Raw genomic sequence first — 22,235 nt, forward strand, 5'->3', positions numbered from 1 at the left:
GTTTCCACTAATCATTTTTACTTGACTTTTTGAATTAACATATTATTGACCAAATGGCAGTTGAATTAGCGCGATATGTAAAATTTGTGTGAGCATACGTACAAATATATAAATAAGAGGAAAATACCCATGCCGCTTTGTAAACTATAAAGTCCACATTGCGTAAACTGAACAAGGCGTTTTTGAGAAGAAAAAAGATAACAATACAGTTTCAAGACAGCCTGTGAGTAAACACATTCGGCAATCCTCGGTAGAATCCGCTACTCTCCTTCTATCCGATGAGGGTACGGAATCGGCCGAGTTGAGACGAATGGGAGTAAACATAGAACGTAGCACCAAATCGTTTTGTCACTAGGACTCCGTCTCAAGCACAAACACAGCAACCATAATGGAATCTAATAAATAACTAATTTCTGTTCCAGAGCCTTTTTTGAGTCATTAAACGTACTATGAACTTTGATTGGGCTAAAAGATACCCAGCGGAGCGATAAAGCACCAGCAAATATACTGAAATAAAGGTAGAAAACATATTATATCGATTTCTGTATAGATAGTGAAGTACATTGTATTTCTGAAACAACCTAAATCAGATACCATAGAAAACAAAGGATTACATTTGGCAAACAAAATTTTCACAATTTAGGCATATATGTCAATTCCAGTGCCCTTACAATGAAAAAGGTGAAAGTATTTCAATGCCGGTCCACAAATATTGTGAATGAAACAGTGACGACTGTTGGCCCCGAAAAAAACCCACTGGGGCCGGTTTCACGAAGCTATCCTAAGACATGTCATAAGATATATCTTAGACATGTCTTATATATGATCCTCGTATGACTATCCTAGGACATATCTCAGACCTCGTCTCGAAGCTGTCTTACGATGATCTTAGCTAAGTTCTTTAAATTTTCAAATATAAACATTGATTTACAGAAAAAATCATGTAAATGTAGTACGTCTTTACTATAAATTATAACAAACGTATTGAATAATATAATGACATAATTTGCAAAATTAATAAAAAAATGAATAAATGTAATCTATATATAAATCATCTATAAATAATACACCAAAATACATATGAAATTTTTAATACAAAATTAAGAAAAAAAAGAAAATTGCATTCTTGATATCAATACATCGAATTTTCATTGTTGACAAATCATTATAATCCGTCAACCTATAAAGATTACGTTATAAGCAGGAAAAGGAGAAAAGATAAACAGATACTAATAAGATGAATTGCAAAATTAATATAAAAATAAATGTAATTTATATAAATAAACGTATGACTATCCTAAGACCATCATAAGACACCTCTCGCGTTGTCTTAATTTTAGGGCCAACTTTAAGAGATGTCCTAATTTAGGACCACTTTGTGAAACGCACTTAGGACTAAGATATGTCGTAAGACCATCATAAGACATGTCTTAGTCCTAATACAGCTTCGTGAAACTGGGCCCTGTATCACACAGATCGACATAATAATGAAATGTTGATTTTCAAACAAATGCACATGTATTTTACTTCACAATAAGAAAACAATTTCATTGTTGAATTGGAAAAACAAATACCCATATAAGTAAGTTAATAGTCCTAGACAGTCTAGTTTAATGGATGCCAGGCTATTAATTTGAGTGTTATCACATTTGTGTGCATGAACAAATCGTCAGCGTTTATCTTTCATTTTTTTATAATTTTTTTTTCTTCATGAATTTACAAGTATCATCATTTATCTTTCATGGTACTAGTTAATTATCATTAATATAATTGTTATTATTCATATTGTAGTATAAAAGCTGAAATAAGATATCAAAATCAAATATGTTGGTTTATCTGATATTGACCTTATTAAGAATGATGTTTGCCCTATCGTGAACTTACAGATAAAAGTAAAATGATAATACATTGCATTGAATTAGTTTATTTCCTGGGATGCTGTTGGTTGGGCAGACATTTACTGTCGGATTATTCTCACCTTTTTTGCGCAACTTTTAAAGTTTTATTTCGTTTATGATTATTTCTTCCTTTGACGAAGATTGGTTGAACAAATAATTATAGCACACTTCGATCTTTTATTGTTTATGGTTGCTCTCTACAAGATCGAATTATACATTGTGTACAATTGATAAAAAAAATGAGACAAAACGCGCGTCTGGTTCAAATATAAAATTTCAATCCTGGTATCTATGACGAGTTTATATACTACTGTTACCTTTATTTTTTAAGATCCCAAGTTTGACTAGGTATAAAATAGATTTTTCTTGGTCATTTTCTGACTAGCGGTATATCCCTTGCTAAAGTAAGACGTCCGTTTAACTGCGATATATTAATTTGCAATCATCCCCGTTCGGATTTGCATGATCTTTGTGTTCATGACCATGTCCTATAAAAATTGAGACGTTGAACGCAATATTTCGAGTACAGAGAGTGCAACGCTTGCAACATTCTTTGAGTAGTGATTTCATAAATATTATTTTATTTACGTTAGATTATAACGGAAGGTAGATCAAAGGTAAATAGAACAAAGTGTGTCATAATCGACTTTAATGTCCTTCTTTAGCGTGAAGAATCCAATCATTTTGCTCCAGAAAACTACTTCAAAAAGAGGGAGAAAAATACCAATTCTAATAAAGTATGTTACATATAAATTTGATTTGCTTTTGAAATTTTGCAAAAGGGCATTTCTAATTTATGTTTTACTTGTGTACAAAACTGATTTCCAGTTTGATCCTGTATTTTATTTGGCAAATTTGTTTAATTTTTAAAAATACAATATTAAAAAGATTTAACACAAAATATGTTACAACATATTTCAAACATTTTGTTAAAGAAGTATTAAAAAGTACACAATTATTCATTTTTACTTAAACATTTTTGTTTGATGATTTATTTCTAGAACCTGCGTTAAAGAAGAACAAATACGAGGAAAAAACATATTACATCGAAATAATTAAATACAAGTAGTTAAATGTAACATATTTTTCTTCTTTTAATTCTTTTAATTCTTGATAGTTGTATTCTTCTATTTTCTGAATACAAATTCAACTTTATACTGAAATAATTTTACGCACAACGATATTTTTACCCATAGAGTGCAATCGTTATGCTTTATTACAACTAGATAGAAGATTTTTAGATTGAGTGTAACCTGACTATTTCGTTTCAGAAATTTCATGGAGGCCATCACGAATATATTTGGTTGTGTTAACGTTTGTTTCCATGAGCTGTACATGTGCTTTCATAAGTTTCAACTCATACTGAATATGACTTCTTTCAATTTTTCTTTGAATATGATTTACCGGCATATTGTTTTTAATAGTTTGCATGGTATCTTTTCTTTCTTTTTTGTAAGTAAACAGTTCTACCGGTGCAACATAGTAAAACCTCCCGGAATACATACAACGGAGCATATAAATCCTTGTTTATATAATAACACACATGTATAGGTCTGTATACCAAAAATCTTCTTCACGACATTTTCCTCAAATTTTCCTCTCGACAACTTTCTAGTTTATATTTTCAATATTTCCTGAAACATATAATGAATAGATTTTGAAATTAAAAGATTTTTTTTAGAACGCACAGCTGCATTTTACATATTATAAAGGTCTTAAATAAATATAATAATTTGTGGCAAATTAGACACTTAATGTACCTTGTTTTCATTTACGAAAATTAATGCATTTTATAAGGACTAGCTCGGCTCGAATTTGTGTCACAATCTGCTGAAATATGTTTTTTTTAAAATCAAATATTAATTTTTACGTTTTTTTTTTATAGAGAATTAGGTCACATGTTATTGACAATATCATATACTAGATAATCAGTGAACTACATATATTTTACCTAGGGTTAGCCAGGCGTAGAAAAATGACCCAAAAACCCTACCTACATGTTTATACACTCAACATAGAAACCAGAATAAAATTGTGTTAAAAAAAAAAGAATGGCATATAATTTTTTCGATTTTTATTGGACTATTTAGAACTTTTGTATTTCGAAGCGGACCAATAATACACATTCAAAAGCAGCCATTTTGATTTGACGATCCACGAACCACTGGGTCTATGGCTCTGCTGGTGAAGAGCAGTCATCGAGGGTATCAACAGCTAAGTGCTACTACTGTTTTGTCCTATTTGATTTCATTTGGTCTTATATTTTTTAATAAGCTTTTGATTTCAATTTTATATATTTTGACTTCAAAAATTACTGAAGAGCCATCAATTGTCGAAATGCGCATCTGATACCTTCACCTATACATATACCAAATAGTTACTTGCTTGCTACACAAGCACTGTCAAATTAAATGCTATATCACGGTAAAAAAAAAGAGACGAAAGATACAAGAGGGACAGTCAAACTCAAAAATCGAAAATAAACTGACAACGCCATGGCTAAAAATGAAAAGACAAACAGACAAACAATAGTACACATGTCACAACATAGAAAACTAAAGAATAAGCAACACGAACCCCACCAAAAACTAGGGGTGATCTCAGGTGCTCCGGGAGGGCAAGCAGACCCTGCTCTACATGTGATACCCGTCGTGTTGCTCGTGTTATAACAAATCCGGTAAATAGTCTAATTCGGTAGGTCACATTCATGAAAGGGAAGGGGATTGTAGTTACGACGGAAGGAACATATCTGATATCATTTGTGAAACGGTTATTCCATAACGGTCAACCAACTCGTGGTGGCATCTTTAAAATTTACGAAGGGATGATTTCAACTTCACCTTGTGGAACTCTTGGCTTGATAGCTTCTTGGTGAGCAGTAACCCTCTATCAAGAAAATTATGATAGGAAATGTAATCACGGGAATATCGTATCAATTGGGAGATGTATACCCCGTATGCAGGTGCTGCTGCAATGTTGCTACTTAGAAATGAAAAGTTCACAATTGGAAAGCTGAAATCATCTCTTTTATCGTAAAGTGTTGTTTTCAACCGACCCTCATTGTCAATTTCTAGATGTAAGTCAAGATATGAGGCCGACTTAACTGTATCTGTTGTATCCTTTATCTCTAGTTCGATGGGATAGATGCGTGCACCATAGTCACCAAATTTTGAATTATTTAGTGAAAGAACGTCATCTATATAGCGGGAAGATGAGTTAAAGGATATTGCTAACAAGAAGATCCTGTATGAAGTCAGCCTCATAATAATAAAAAAAACAAGTCGACAAGAAGAGTGACACAATTGGTTCCCATCGGAATGCCGACAGTCTGTTGAAAACACGACCTCCGAACGTAACAGATATGTTGTCAGTCAAGAAATCAAGCATCTTCATAATTTCAGTTTCAATCTGAGTGATCCTTTACAAAGTAGAATTTATCCCTCCCGGAGACAAGATGCTTGTGTCTACGTTGGCCATTCTTTTTTATGAAACAAAGCAATACCAACTATTTCAATTGTGTTTTAGTTTGGAACGTGGAATACTTGTGTAAAGTGTAGAAAAATCAAATGTTTCATTACTTTTACAAGATGAAAGAGAGTTAGCTTGTATGTACCCTAAAAGATCTTTGGAATTTTTAAGTATCAATATCTGATTCACGCCACCTCTACAATAACTTTGAAGCCCGTCTTTGATTGCTGGTAAATAAAGGCAACAGTAGTATACCGCTGTTCAAAACTCATAAATCCATGGACAAAAAACAAAATCGGGGTAACAAACTAAAACCGAGGTAAAATAGATGTTAATAATGGAGAAAGAGGTTTCGTTGAGCACTTGGAAGACCCAGCAATATACCGTTGTTTGTAAGGACACTTATGTAGTTTAGGTTTCCAATACAGTGATGGAAGATCCAGTTCTTCATCTTTGGTTGAAATTCCAAAGGAACATAGAACAGACCTATGATTATCCAGGATTTCCTCTTTTGTAAGTGTTGTGAGGGTATATGTTTCCAAGTGAATTGTCAATACCTTATTCATTTATCAAGCAGTTAATGTAACGAGTTTTCCACACAAAAAAATTGTTGTTTGGGGCTTTATCTGCGGAAACAAAAACATATGTGTCATGGAGGTAGGTTAAGTGTTTTGCAACATTTGGGTCTTTAAAGATTGGTGTAGTATCGGCATTGATAGACCCATTCGGTTTCTTAATTCTGATTTGTATCAACGACCTCGCTACCTTAATCCATTAAAAAAAAATGTCTTCGTCTTCTTTCTCGCGCTTAGCTCATTATGCCTGGCATAATCCTCGACTGAATCCGTCAAAATTTTGAAGAGGTATTTCCAATTGATGGATTTAAGCTCACGATATTTCGGACCTTTCGATAACACATTTCGCAGGGAAGTGTTATTGACAATGTTGAGGTCACCGGTAATAACGTGGCCAGCCGGATTATAAGTTTAGACTTGAAGTCGTCAATATTGAGATCCTGCAAAACGTGTTTGTAATTGAAAATTTTAGTTGCAATAGGTTTGATATAGGTATAAGAAATGATTGGTACAACCTGATCTTTGAAATAAGGAGGTATTTTCGATTGAACTAATTTATGATGAAGGATATTGTCTAAGTTGACGCCATCGAGACCTTTGTTGGCAAAGGAAGGATTAAGAAAAGATCGTTTCTCTTTAAATATACTGTTATATTCAGCCTAATCTTACTATCTCGCTTCAAGCATTGTCACATTAAATTCTAAATCACGGTAATATTTTTTTATATTCAGCCTAGTCTGACTATCTCGCTTCAAGCGCTGTCGCATTAAATGCTAAATCACGGTAATATACTGGTATAACGAATATATATTTGGTTGTGTTAACGTTGGTGCATAACCTGTACACGTCACTACCAAAGGCATTCATACAATTATTGATAAGATTTGGTATGATATCCTACGAGACAATAATTAATCAAAAGTTGCATGGGCACCGATGTAAACACTTGTCGAACCATGTATGTAATGAACATTAATTCATAATGATAAAAAAAAAATGACACCAACAATAAAAAGTAACGACGGAAAAACAAACAACAATAAGTTTAAAAGTTTTGCGCAACACTTAAAATCTTGAGCGCACAAACTTTAAAATTGTGTAATAAACTTTTAAAATTGTTTCAAATTTGCGCGAGCTGTTCGTTAATGATAAACCTCGGCAAACTAAAAAAAAAAAAAGAAAGAAAGAAAAACGAAAAACGAAAAAAAAATTCAACAAATAAGCCGTTGCGGCTTTATTGTAATTTGTACACCTTCTGTTACATCTATCGAGATTCATTAATCGGTATTAAGATCTATCGAATAATATATATAACATCAGAAAAACCAAATATTATAAAACAATTATGTTTTTTTGGGGGTTGAATTTTGTTATTGATTAGTCACACAATAACATTATATATACCACGACATTTCTTGCGTTGCAGTTCAGCAGATGACAATGTCTGTTATAAATAGATTTTTATATCTTGTTATTTGTGGCATTGTAACCGCAGACTATCGTAAGTTATCATTTCTACTTTGATTAACACTAAATAGCGTGACTACAAACGTAGATATTTGCACATTATAGAACAGCTTTCTTGTTAATATGCATAACATTTTAAATGTCGACCTCTTCTTTCTTAAACCGTAAATTTATACATGAAAATTGTTGTCCTTATATGAACCATCAACTGTGTTCATATTTTTTGGTAGTGGTGTCAGTATAAGTATGGTACACGAGATGGCACATTACACATTTTAGAAAATTATTCGATACCGATGCTTACACATACAGCTATACCCACAGGTAACCTTTTTCATAAGGTTCATCTTAATATCCATCCGCTCCACAGAGAGTCATATAGTTAACAAACATATCACAACCACATCAAAGCTTAAGGCTTCTTCTGAACATTTGAAAGTCCCTACTATGTATTGGCTACCTAAACTTCACAAAAAAACATTTACATATCGTTTCATCTCGGCCTCTAGTAAGTGTTCTACTACTAATCTGTCATTGCTTTAAACAAGCTCATTTACTACTATTAAAGAGCTTATCATAAACTATTGTAATAAAATATATGAACATAGTGGTATAAACCATTTTTGGAGTGTAAACAATTCTTTGAATGTTTTAGATAAATTATGTGCTTTTGATGGTCCTTTTGATTCTGTTGACAGTTTTGATTTTTCTACTCTTTACACTACACTTCCACACTATCTTATTAAACCAAAGTTTTCCTAATTAATTAAATGGTCGTTTGGTAAAGCTGAATGCAAATATATTTGCTGCAACTCATTTAAAGCCTTCTTCTCGAATGAGAAAGGTAAATCTGCTAGATACACTTACTGGAGGTGTGATGAGATGATTGAAGCTGTTAATTTTCTCCTTGATAATATTAATGTACGTTTCGGCAACAAAGTTTATCGACAGGTTGTAGGTATCTCCATGGGCAGTAATTGTGCCCCTTTAATATCAGACTTGTTTTTTGTACTGTAACGAATCGCAGTTCATGACTAAACTCAGTAAAGACCCGTCGAAATTGCATTTAATTGATAAATTCAACAACACTTACCGTTATCTTGATGATATTTTTTCGTTAAATAATCAAGAATTTTCTCAATATACTGCTGAAATTAAAACCAAGCAACTTACTTTAAATAAATCAAATTTATACGGTTATAACTGTCCTTTCCTAGATCTAAATATTTCGGTTTCAAACGGGAAACTCCACACTATTTTTTACGACAAAGGGATGATTTTTCGTTCCCTATTGTTAATCTTCCATTGTTAGATAGTGATGTTCCTTTAGAACCATCTTACGGTGTTTATATTTCTTAGCTCGTTCGCTACGCCCGTGTCTGTTGTGACGTTTTTAATTTTAACGAACGCAATCTATGTATTACTAGTGAATTATTTAACCAGGGATATCGTTACCATAAATTACTTAAAATCTTTACTAAATTTTTCCATAGATATAAAGATTTGGTTTTGAAGTTTGGTTGTACCTGTAGAAAACTTATTTCAAACGGGATAGCACCTCCTCATTTTTACGGAAATGTTGTTAACCGTGCCCGGAAATTTAGAAATGATCCTTGTAAACTTATCGCTCCTTTTAATAAACTTATTCTAAAAGGTTACCAATTCAACACTGTAATAAGATCATTGAAATTGTTTTTATTGGTTTAAATATTGATTTTGTTATCAGTAAATTAAAAGCAAACTAAATATTACTAGTATGATATATACATATACACATTCATGTTATCTTCAATCTGTCGATACCTGTAACTGGCATTGCACAAGGTCATGTTTTTCTCTGACTGTTTATGACGTCTTTACACTAAATCCATTGGATGCTGGATGTATACGGATTGGTATTTTAGTCTTAGATGCATGATTTTTTTATTAGTTGTTAGTGGCTTTGAACTAGCTGTCAGATAACTGCGAATACTCTCAGATCTGTTCCTAGTGTCTTTTTGTTGTCGGGATGTACAAGTACCCGTCCACGTCCATTTGTATTTTTGTCCATCTGATGAGTTAAGCCTTTTTCAACTGATTTTTATAGTTCGTTCTTATGTTGTACTGTTATACCACTGTCCAAGGTTAGAGGGAGAGTTGGGATCCCGCTAACATCTTTAACCCCGCCACATGATTTATGTATGTGCCTGTCCCAAGTCAGGAGCCTGTAATCCAGTGGTTGTCGTTTGTTTCTGTGTTACATATTTGTTTTTCGTTCAATTTTTTATTTAAATAAGGCCGTTTGTTTTCTCGTTTGAATTGTTTTACATTGTCATATCGGGGCCTTTTATAGCTGACTATGCGGTATCGGCCTTGCTCATTGTTGAAGGCCGTACGGTGACCTATAGTTGTTAATGTCTGTGTCATTTTGTTCTCTTGGACAGTTGTCTCATTGGCAATCATACCACATCTTCTTTTTTATAATGACCATCGGCAGTCACAAAGTGTATATTAAACTTTTTGCTTTCAATTTCAATTTAAAATACTGTATAATTTTTGTTTATATTGGCGAGTTTTGAATGTTTCTATTGGCCACTCGATATCTCTCGGCCGGAAGTCAGAATAAAATTATTGGAACCTCTCGAACTTTTCGATCATTTATGGTTCATTTATACAGGTAGTTATCTAGTAGACGTCTTTGATACGGCCCCTCTATGGATAGGCTACATTGTGACATTGTATATTTCAATAATCAAAGTAAATTGGAAAGTAAAACAATAAAGACTAAATTTCAGTCAAAAAATCGTTTAGATATCAGAACCTATTTGCCTTTTCACAAAACATATGCGTATTCAAGTATAATGATAACGCAATTATATAATGCATGCTTTGAGACGGTCCCTCTACTCGTTGTTTAAGTAGTATTAATAAACCTGGGAATAATTTATTGACATACAATGACCCAGAATAAACTGATTATTTCTGAACATTTAACATTTGAGATGGGAATAATTCATTGCCATACAATGACCCAGAATAAACTGATTATTTCTGAACATTTAACATTTGAGATTTTATAAAATTAGTATTTCAACCATAGCATGCGAAAATATCGGAAAGCATGAAGAAAATTAGGAAAACGATATTTCTGTTAAAAATATTTATCTATTAAAAATCGGATATACAGTGGTCGGAGAGCAGAAAAGATAATCAAACAAAAAGGTTTTTATGTAAAAAAAATGTATAATTTCATTAGTAAATACTTCCAGACTAAGAGAATATTTATTGTCAGATTATTAACTTAAAGGTTAAACTGACATGGTTGAATTTATTCCTAATATATTTATAGAATATCATCAAAATTGTAATTGTATACATGCATTATGTCTCACATGTTTGATCAGTCATTACATTTATAAAAATCATTTGTAACGTATGAACACCAATGAGCAGGGATGCGTACTCATATTTGCTAAATATCTAAATTTAAGATGGCCGTGAATAAAATATTATACTTGCGTGGTTTCAATTCACAATGATCTTACATCTTTGCATCTTACAAAAAACGTAATTAATGTTTTACAATAATCATAACAAAATTAATATTCATCATGATGTCAATTGTTTTATACTGTTTCAGTAAGGATTTAAAAGTCAGTGCTTATCTTTTGTATAGCAATATATATTCATAATCGTTAAAAAGAGATTCATTTGATCAATAAAATGTCCATCCGTAAATATTTGACATTTGTGTTTATTGATATTATATTCAAGTTATTGTCGGAAAAAGTTCACTGAAAGGAATGCATGTTTTATTAGTTCAACCTTATAGCATCTAAATATTTGTACTATCATGGTACGGTTTTGAAAATTGTATTCCATCAATTATTGATCACTGTGTTTACAAGCTATCCTACAAGTCTTGATTCATTCGCATTTTACATCAACCTGTTCACCTGCACCCTCACTATCGGTTTGCGTTCACAAAAATAATGGATAAAAATGTCAAAGAATCCGGAGTCAAAACACTTGAATTTGGTAGTTTGACATCCGAATTTAACTATTAGATTATTATATGTGATGATGCAAATGTGTGTTCTTATCGAAAGAGGGACGAAAGATACCAAAGGGACAGTCAAACTCATAAATCTAAAACGAACTGACAACGCCATGGCTAAAAATGAAAAAGACAAACAGAAAAACTATAGTACACATGACACAACATAGAAAACTAAACAATAAACAACACGAACCCCACCAAAAACTAGGGGTGATCTCAGGTGCTCCGGAAGGGTAAGCAGATCCTGCTCCACATGTGGCACCCGTCGTGTTGCTTATGTGATTACAAATCCGGTAAATAGTCTAATTCGGTAGGTCACATTCATGAAAGGGAAGGGAATTGTAGTTACGACGTAAGGAACATATCCGATATCATTTGTGAAACGGTTATTCCATAACGGTCAACCAACTCGTGATGGCGTCCTTAAAATTTACGAAGGGATGATTTCAACTTCACCATTTGGAACTCTTGGTTTAACAGCTTCCATGTGAGCAGTAACCCTCTATCAAGAAAATCATGATAGGAAATTCAAGCACGGGAATATCGTATCAATTGGGAGATATATACCCCGTATGCAGGTGCTGCTGGAATGTTGCTACTTAGAAATGGAAAGTTCACAATTGGAAAGCTGAAATCATCTCTTTTGTCGTAAAGTTTTGTTTTCAACCGACCCTCATTGTCAATTTCTAGATGTAAGTCAAGATATGAAGCCGACTTAACTGTATCTGTAGTATCCTTTATCTCCAATTCGATGGGATAGATGCGTTCCACATAGTCACCAAATTTTGAATTGTTTAGTGAAAGAACGTCATCTATATAGCGGAAAGATGAGTTAAAGGATATTGCTAACTTCTTATCTTTCTTCCTAAGAAGTTCCTGCATAAAGTCAGCCTCATAATAATAAAGAAACAAGTCCGCAAGTAGAGGGGCACAGTTTGTTCCCATTGGGATGCCGACAGTCTGTTGAAAAACACGTCCTCCGAAAGTTACAAATATGTTGTCAATCAAGAAATCAAGCATCTTGATAATATCGGTTTCAGAGAATTTTTTGTTTGAATCAGAGTGATTCTTTACAAAGTATGATTTATCCCTTCCTAAGACAAGATACTTGTATCTACGTTGGCCATTCTTTTTTGTGAAGCAAAGTAATACCAACTCTTTCAATTTGTCTTTAAGTTTGGAATGTGGAATACTTGTGTAAAGAGTAGAAAAGTCAAATGTTTTAATACTGTTACAAGAGGAAAGAGAGTTAGATTGTATGTCCTCTAAAAGATCTTTGGAATTTTTAAGTATCCACATCTGATTCACGCCACCTCTAGAATAGGCAGTTTAGTGAAAGTATCAGAGCGTATGCTTTTATTTACTATTTCTTGCACAGAAACACCACGTTCATGTATAAATATTAATTTCTAACGGGAATGCGAATTTTTGCTTTTCTTATATAAATTCAGGACACGGCAGTAAAAGCTTGACATGTGACTTTTAAGCACGGTCATCATTGCTTATGGTATATTGAACTCTAGCTGTTTCTCTTTTGTTTTCTTTTTTGAGTCATTGTCCTTTTAAAAACTTTGACATTTTCGAAATGCCAAGGATTTTTTAGCTTAGCTTCGTAATATATTTCGACTTTTTATTTTTATTTGAGTGTCACTGATGATTCTTTGTAGACTTAACTCGCGTCTGGCGTACAACATGTTTTTCCTGCTATCTTTTTACATCTACATGTCTTTTTATATGTCCTTTTGAGAGTATATTCTGAAAATGAGATATTCCTCGAAACCAAGTTTCCCTCCAGAGTATTTGGAATGATTTATGTAAAATCATTTAATCCTTCAATTTTTAGATGTTTTGTGAGACCAAAATAAGTCTCTATATAAGAGGTCCAATGAAGCTGGTGTGCTACTCTCAACTGAGAAAAATATACGAAAACTTAGGGGGAGGGTTGGGATACCGCTATAATGTTTAACCCCGCCACATTCTGTATATATGTGTCTGTCCCAAGTCAGGAGCCTGTAATTCAGTAGTTGTCGTTTGTTTATGTGTTACATATTTGTTTTTCGTTCAATTTTTATACATAAATTATGCCGTTAGTTTTCTTGTTTGAATTGTTTTACATTGTCATTTCGGGGCCTTTTATAGCTGACTATACGGTTTGGGCGTCGCTCATTGTTGAAGACGTACGGTGACCTATAGTGGTTAATTTCTGTGTTATGTTGGTCTCTTTGGGAGAGTTGTCTCATTTACAATCATACCACATCTTCTGTTTTTATGTTTAAATTTATCTATACAACATCTATCATAAGTACAGACAACTTAAATAACGAGTCGAGAATATGAAGGCATCCAGATTAAAAAGCAAACTGAAAATTCATATTGCGATTGACCTGTGCAATTTGCATTATACATCCGGTTTATAGAAACTGGGATTTGCAATGGGATTATGAAAAAAATGATGTACAATCCCAAGTAATTGAAAATTCCAAATGAAATAGTCGAAATTAAAATATATATTCAAGTGATAGCTGTATATTCACAACTATTCAACATTGCTTTCAACTGACTTATGCAAAAATGAACACTTTTCCTCCAATTCAAAAGCAAACAAAAATTAAGCATTATTTTTTTGTTATCAGTCAGCAGTTTTAGGTTTACGTATTGCTTTTCTTTTTTGAAGAGAAAGCAAATTGTTCTTATTTTGAATGATCTGCTTTTTTTTTTTTTAGCTTTCTTAAGTAGCCGAGAACTAACCAATCTTTTTTGTGATTTTTTTAATTGTTTTATTCCATTTTGCAATTCTGATTTTACTTTTTGCATTCATATGAATTCACTTTCAATTACAGATGTGAAGAACGATAACATTTTTAGAGTGTTGGAGAAAATTGGAACGACTGCCAGCAGAGAAACTTGTACAAGTTTATCACCAGATGAAGAGTTAGATATTGCCGTAGATTTTACGAAGTGGGAAGAATATGCCGATTTAGCTATCTATAATTCAAACTACTTGTCAGCACAGATCCAGAAACACGGAGGATCACTAGAAACGTTTCATGAATCGCTCTGTCACGATCTAGTTACAAATTTAGTAGTAACAGCTAAACCTGAAATACTTAGCGGAGTTGTGGAATTTGCGCCAGGAGTTTTAAAAAATTATGAACTATTTGCAGCTTTTGCGGTAAATACTAATGGCACTGTGGAGTCGGTAGAGTTAGGAAGTTTCTATAATTACACAAACGATAGCCTGGTCAACGAATGGTACAGTGTTCTAAGAGACCAAAACTACGAGAATGTGGCAATAGACCGCACTAAAACAACTTTCAGGTTATATTGTTTTACAAATATTTTCAATTGATATCGTTCCATTTTGATATACAAAGAAGATGTCGTATGATTGCCAATGCATGATTGCCAATGTATGATTGCCAATGATTGGCAATGCTCTCAGCAAGAGACCAAAATGACACAACTATAGGTCACCGTACGGTCGTCAACAACGAACAAAGCCCATACCGCAAAGTCAGCTATAAAAGCACATTTATGAATGACTTGAAGGTGTTTCATTATAATTTATCCTTTATGGTGCCCCATGCTACTTACTGCTTTCACGAACGACGTGTTTCCAAAAGAAGAAAATACAAATTCACATGGATCGATTAAAAATTAATCTAAATTTAAGATTTTTGTTGTTTCTCTCTCTTCTGAATGTTTATTTTTACTTCTTGTTTCTTTGTTACATGTGTCGTATAACTCTGTAGTACGTATACTAAAGTGACTGAGTTGCTTGGCTTTGTTCCTTTGTATCGATAGGATTTGTCCGACACAAAGTGTGAATATCAGTTTGTTATTATTGTTTATCTAATTATTAAAAAAGGAAAGCAATTTGAAGAATAAAAAATATGACAAAAACAATCATGGAATAAATCTTTCGTCTTCGAAGTAATAATGTAATGTTTAAACTTGCCTTATCGATGTTTTTCCTCTTTATTTAGAAATGGAACCATTATAGAGGCAGACATTTTGGTCGCCCGGAGAGATGATGGTCATGTGACTAAGCCATACTATGATTGCGGAGGAGGTTACGTCTGGATGTTTACCTACTCATCTCCTATCTTTGGGAGAAATAGAGACGGGTCACCTATTTTTAAGTAAGAAAACAAATATTGTTACATGTAATAGAAATAAGAAGATGTAAAATGAGTGCAAATGAAACAACTCTCCATCCAAGTCACAGTGTAAGAAGTAAGCCAATGTAGGTCAATATATAGGTTCATACACGGATCCTTGGCTCACACCAAACACATATAGCCACTAAAGTCCACAAAATGACTTTTGAAAAAACAAATCAAGCCTGAAAACGAATAGTATAATCTTAAAAAAAACCCAACGAGAAACGAGAAATACGTTTAAACCTCCATCAACACGAGCTCAAGCTTTCTAAAAAGCTATGAACTGCTTCTAATCTACCCCCATTGATTGCGTTATGATTCTAGTCTACCCAAATTGATTGCGTTGTATCATTCTAATCTACCCACATTGATTGCGTTCTATAATTCCAATATACCCACGTTGATTGCGTTCTAGGATTTTAATCTACCCACATTGTTTGCGTTCTATGATTTCAATCTACCTACATCAGTTGCGTTCTATGTTTCTAATCAACCCCTATTATTTGCGTTGTATGATCCTAATCTACCCACATTGATTGCATTCTATGATTCTAGTCTACCCAAATTAATAGCGTTGTATGATTCTAATCTATCTACATCGATTGCGTTCTATGTTTCGAATCAACCCCCATTGTTTGCGTTCTATGATTATAATCTACCCACAATGATTGCGTTCTAAGATTTTAATCTACTATCATTTTTCTTTTAACAGAGGAGTAGCTACGATAGATATAGAGCTTACAGATAAAGACATTAATCAATGTGACCTTGGATATGACGATGACTCTGTTGATTTATTTTTCAATGTATTTAGAGGAACTCATAAATGTCCAATCGAAACCACGGTAAAACACAATTTTATTACTGGTACATATTTTGATACACATTTTCTTTAATTGCAATACCGGAGTGTCTCCTAGGATTATGTGAACTAAAAGTTATACAAGTTTATGAGCTGTTATCTATATGTTTTTGTCACATGTGTAAAATTATTTAAATAACAGAAATCTGTTTAACAGTCATTTCGACTAACATGAGCAACTCGACGGGTGCCACATGCGAAGGAGGATTTGCTTACCCTTCCAGAGCACCGTAGATGATCCCCAGTTTTTGGTGGGGTTCGTGTTGCTTAATGTATTTTTCTGTGTTATGTTTTTTTGTACTCTATTTGTTTGTTTGTCTTTTTTGTATTTAGCCATGGCGTTGTCAGTTTAATTTTCGATATATAAGTTAAAATGTCCCTGTGGTATCTCTGTTAAAATCAAATGACAGAAACTATAACCATCCTTTCATAATTGAATACAAATTAAGTGTTGAATTAGGGAGCTACCACTTGATTTTTAGGGGGGGGGGGGGGGGGGGCTAGGATGAAATTTGAAAAAAATAGGCAGGACAGGAGTTTTGAGTAAAAAAAAAGGCAGGATGAGACACTTGCAAAAAAAAAAGTCAGGACGACAATTTAGGTAAAAAAAAGTCAGGATTAACTAAAAAAAAAAAAAGGCAGGACCGAACAGAGTGAAAAATAAAAAGGCAGGACAGAGATTACAGCTAAAAAAAAAATGCAGGACAAAATTTTTCGTCCTAGCCCCCCCCCCCCCCCCCCCCCCATAAAAATCAAATGGTAGCTCCCTTAGAACCGTATGACTGCTTTTAAATAGTTGTTGTTGTTACGTAAATATGTATATTCCATTCTAGTGTAATTTCCGTCCCGGATTCGGATTCAGAGTAGGTGGATATATCTGTATCTGCAATGACGGAGTTGACTACAACGGCAATTACATTGGCTTCAACGGAGAAGAAGTAGAGAAAGCCACAGACTTATCAAAGTTTAAGTGTGAAACGTAAGTAAATATTACTTACTGCAATCTTCTATATTCAAAAAGTATTAATTTCTAAAACCACTTCGTTTTGACCGAGTTTTGGGAAAACGATTGGGATAAGCTCTACGTATAGGAAAGATTTTTACAGTCTTATGGATTTTGTTTCATACAGAAACATTATTTACTTCAAAACTTACTCTCGATCGCCATAATCTGAATAAAACTGTTTTTGATCGTGCCGTTAATTTTTACCTGACTGTATACAGTTGCTCCAGTAATACACTGTAGATCGAGGATCACATGTGTGCTATTTTCTTGTACTGCTTTGTCTACGAGGAAGGCGTCGAGTTTGTTTTCTCTACATTTTGGAATGATTATACACATATCAGATTTCTTTAAATCCAAAAGGCACAAATCTTTTTTCAACCTAAATTTATGATGCAATTACATTTATGGACATTAACAACGCGCCCAACTCAGTCACGTGATATCAGTTATGATTCTCTCGAGATCGTGTGGTGGGTAAAAATGATGTTGCAGTTTTAACACTAGATTATGTGAATAATGAGTACTATAAGTCAAAGTTGATTAATGGGTTATCAATGTCTATTTTCAAATTGAATACATATTCAAAATGAATCCTGCTTTGGACTAGACCAACACTCTGAACTGAAATTTAACGGTGCTAGTCACAGTGACAAGTTCGACAGTACGAAATGCCACCCTACCATAAAACACTATTTTGGCTCCGAGCAGACCAGTGTATGCTCTTTTGCGTTAATGCTGCATGTACAAATAGTTTATAAGCAGCGAATACCAATTTGTTCGTCTTTGGTTTGACATGATTATGTATCGGAGCCACGACCTCCTGCTTTCGAGGCGAACAAGTTGCGACGAGACTACTGATTCATTATATGTATTATAAATAAATACGGTAAAATAAATACTTCAGCCAATGTATATTATAATGATACTTTATATCAATCAGTCTATTTTATTGACAGGACACATCATGGATATAGATCAGCATTCGGATCTGATTCTAATGACCGACAATCAGGAACATATCTCCCCTTCAATTCAGATGATGCAGATGTATATTATAAAGATCCTTATATGAAGTGAGAAAATATGTGATCTTTTGAAATGGACCGTTAAAAAATAAACATCTTGTAATATCCTTACCTTAAATAAAAAAAAATAATCAGACGGAGTTTTTTTTCGTTGATTTTAGAATAAATACCTTAAAAGTTATTTACAGTCCCGTACGAAAAACATGACACGTACTCCGGCTGGACAGTAGCCGTACTGAGAACCGTACTTATAATAATCATTTGGACTTTTCTTTGAATGTCTTTTAAGGGATAACCCGGCTGGACTTTCAGCGAAATTAGCCGTAAACCGGCTCGAAATATTTAAATTAGCAGGAGTCCGGTTCAGAAAGTCCAGCTGAACTTTCATAAAAGTACGTCTGAAAAAATCCAGCTGGCATTTCTGGCAAAAATATGGCCTCTATAAAGTTCAGTTGGACTTTACAAAGTCCGGCTGAACTTTGAGAAGTCCAGCAGAACTCATAAAAGTTCAGCTGGACTTTTTAAAGTTCTATTTGACCTTTAAAGATGACCTCAGCAGGGGTTGATCCACAAAAAATGAGGGGGTGGGGGGTCCACCCCTGCAGAACCCTCCCTCTCGATAACTACTGCTTAGTTTTTCTTCAGATGGTGGATTCTTCTGCTTTGATATGCATCCCTTGTTATAATCTGAAAATAAAAAAATAAAAACATTATGCATATACTGCTTATTTCTTTTTTTTTTCTACTGTCTTACTATCAAAATCAAGAAACGGGGAATTGTGAAGCTAAAGCTTATTCCTAAAAATGTGTGGTTATAATTATCATGATTTATATATATTAAGACTAAATAAATTTAAAGTGCATAAAATAAAAGTATTTTAAGCTTTGAAAATCACTCAAACTGAAATATTTTGCATAATTAAGTATTTAATGTAGTTTTTTTAATTATTTTTACTCATCAAAAATAAAAATTAAGCTATTTTTAATGTTGTAAATCATTTCATCAATATGTTGAAGAAAAAAGAGCATATCAGATTGTACTTACCAGAATATGCAATTAAAAAAACATGCAAACAGCAATCTTCCTAAATTGAAATTGATGCCAGTCAGAAGGATCCATCTTCTCTAATAAAATGTAAAAAGAACTACTTCCAAACATTTGCTTTAATCCAATGTAAGTTTCTCATTTTGTTTAAGAAAGAAGACACATCTTCCGGGGCCTGTAATTCCAAATTCAAATTTTGTTGTATTGCAATACATGAGGTTGTTTGAGGAGCTGTGAAAATTTTTCTTCATATGACTTCTTGCATATATGTCTTAATTTTGAATATGTGATATATTAAAAAAAAGAAAATCAATTATTATTTTGTTCAATTATGAAATGTTTAATAAAAGTGATAGATATTGCAGATATATGTATTTAGAAATGTGTTATCCTTCAAATGGTCTCATGATCAACCTCTGTGTAGATGCTACTTCCTGTGACCTGTCCAGACTGAGGTTAATTGAAAACAGATGACACTCTCTACAAGATTACTGCTATTAAATCACTGTTAATGGCTCAAATTTCTAATTGATATTAAAGAATGATGATAATTATTTATTTTATGCATTCATCTTATTAAATATAAATATACTAGAAAATGTATAAATTTAACCAATTAATAGATGTAATTTTGCTAGGGGTTTTTATTTCATGAAAAAGTAAAAATGTTAAATAATTGTTGAAAACATTAACTGGGATATAATTCAATCAAAATTATATCACCTATATTAAATTTCAACTTTCCATTTACAGTTTATTTTAGATATTTAAAATTTTATAATGGAATTGAAAATTTTAGGGGAAAAGATCACATCTTATAGTTTGATCTTAAAGTATATTGTAAAAAAATATGATATCATTATTATAACTCTTTTCCATTTTGAAAGAAATTGTTCCTTTTAAAGAACAGAATCCTAGTGACAAACTTTTTATTTCTGTAAGTGCAGATTTGGCTGATGAAAATTTTCTAAGTCTTTATTCCTGGCTCATAAATGACTGTAAAATTTTCTAAGACAAAAATCCTGCTGATCATTCTACAGAAAGAATAATTTTTCTCAAAAGTCCAGCCTTGTTTATTTTCTTGTCAGAATTACAAAAAGTGCGGTTGGACTTTTAAGAAAATACCGGCTGGCAAATAACCGAAGTATAAGAAAAAGTACGTGTACGGCTCATGTCAGACTGGACTTTTCAAAGTCAGACTGGAATACGTCTCAAGTCCAGCTGAAGTCCAGTTGAACTCCTGTTGAAATTTTCGTACGGGGTCTGGCATGATGAACAGGGCCAATCCAAGTGATAAATTGAAAACAAACTGACAATGACAAAGTTCGTTTTCGCAACCACGTTGCGAAAACGAAAAGACTAACATCAGCAAACAAAACACAACATAGAATACTAATAAAAGATTGAGTAACACGAAATCCACAAAAAACCAGAGGTGATTTCAGTTGCTTCGACATGTTTATACATTTTTGCGATTTCAAGAGCCAAGTAATGGCCTTTACATTTCATTCTCCATTGCTCAACTATACCGACACGCGGTTCAACATAGGCCCAGGAATATGACCACATCACAACACATTGCAGGGCCGGCCCTAGCCATTTTTAAAAAGGAAGATTTTTAACCCAGTAGAAAAGGGGATGGGTACAACCATATTTCCCCATTTAAATGTATTGATCGTCCAAATGAAAAGGGGTGCCTATCCCCATGAACTTCCTCCTTGATGCGTAGGTATCGGGACACGTCATCCAAAAACATAACAAACGCAAAAAAATACAGACAAAAACAAAACCCTAATCTAACATTAAACAACAGATGTTGACGAAACAAGTAAAACACCATTATGGGATGTTGATAGCATGGGAAATACACTCAAATCAGAGTACAAAAAGGTTGTCTATGAAGTATAATGCATAGAGAATCTCTTATAAACAATTTGCTTTACATGCTGAGAAGAAATTTACAGTAAATTTGAGAATGCATGGGGAATTCATCAAATTGAAAGTAAATCACAAAGCATGTTAACATATTTATCAACATCCATTTAATATGCGTAAATACGTTTTTTTAGTGAAATTATTTACAGGGTCAGGGCCATTACTCCACGTATGCAATACTTTGTTTTCTAACAGCTCACCTGGTAATAAGGCTACGTGAGTTCTAGTCATCAATAAGGTTTGCATTGGCGCTCGTTGTCGTCTTTGTCGCCCTCGTCCGTTGTTTTTAAACATATTTTTTCATTGAAACAACTAAAATAACATTTAACAAAATTTGGCCTGAGTAATCCTAAGTGTATCCAGTATATTAACGTTTGTGTTTTTCATTCCGACCAGTCAAAAAATAAAAATAGAGCATACGAGTGCAGTTGCATTTATTACTCCACGTATGCAATACTTTGTTTTCTAACAGCTCACCTGGTAATAAGGCTACGTGAGTTCTAGTCATCAATAAGGTTTGCATTGGCGCTCGTTGTCGTCTTTGTCGCCCTCGTCCGTTGTTTTTAAACATATTTTTTCATTGAAACAACTAAAATAACATTTAACAAAATTTGGCCTGAGTAATCCTAAGTGTATCCAGTATATTAACGTTTGTGTTTTTCATTCCGACCAGTCAAAAAATAAAAATAGAGCATACGAGTGCAGTTGCATTTATTGACTTACATGTTGACTATAATTATAGACATAAAAAA

The 22,235-nt window shown here is 33.2% G+C and overlaps 1 protein-coding gene across 1 annotated transcript; it reads left to right on the forward strand.

Moving 5' to 3' along the window:
* The first annotated feature begins 7,312 nt into the window (after window positions 1–7,312).
* Window positions 7,313–18,639, forward strand: LOC139512407 (metabotropic glycine receptor-like). Its single transcript, XM_071300015.1, has 6 exons — window positions 7,313–7,442; window positions 14,288–14,765; window positions 15,434–15,589; window positions 16,323–16,455; window positions 17,306–17,451; window positions 18,435–18,639. Exons 1-6 carry the CDS (start codon window positions 7,376–7,378, stop codon window positions 18,553–18,555), a joined length of 1,101 nt encoding a protein of 366 aa, XP_071156116.1. The 5' UTR covers window positions 7,313–7,375; the 3' UTR covers window positions 18,556–18,639.
* Window positions 18,640–22,235: the final 3,596 nt, after the last annotated feature.

Source organism: Mytilus edulis, chromosome 2 (assembly GCF_963676685.1).
Source record: "Mytilus edulis chromosome 2, xbMytEdul2.2, whole genome shotgun sequence".
NCBI classification, from domain to species: domain Eukaryota; kingdom Metazoa; phylum Mollusca; class Bivalvia; order Mytilida; family Mytilidae; genus Mytilus; species Mytilus edulis.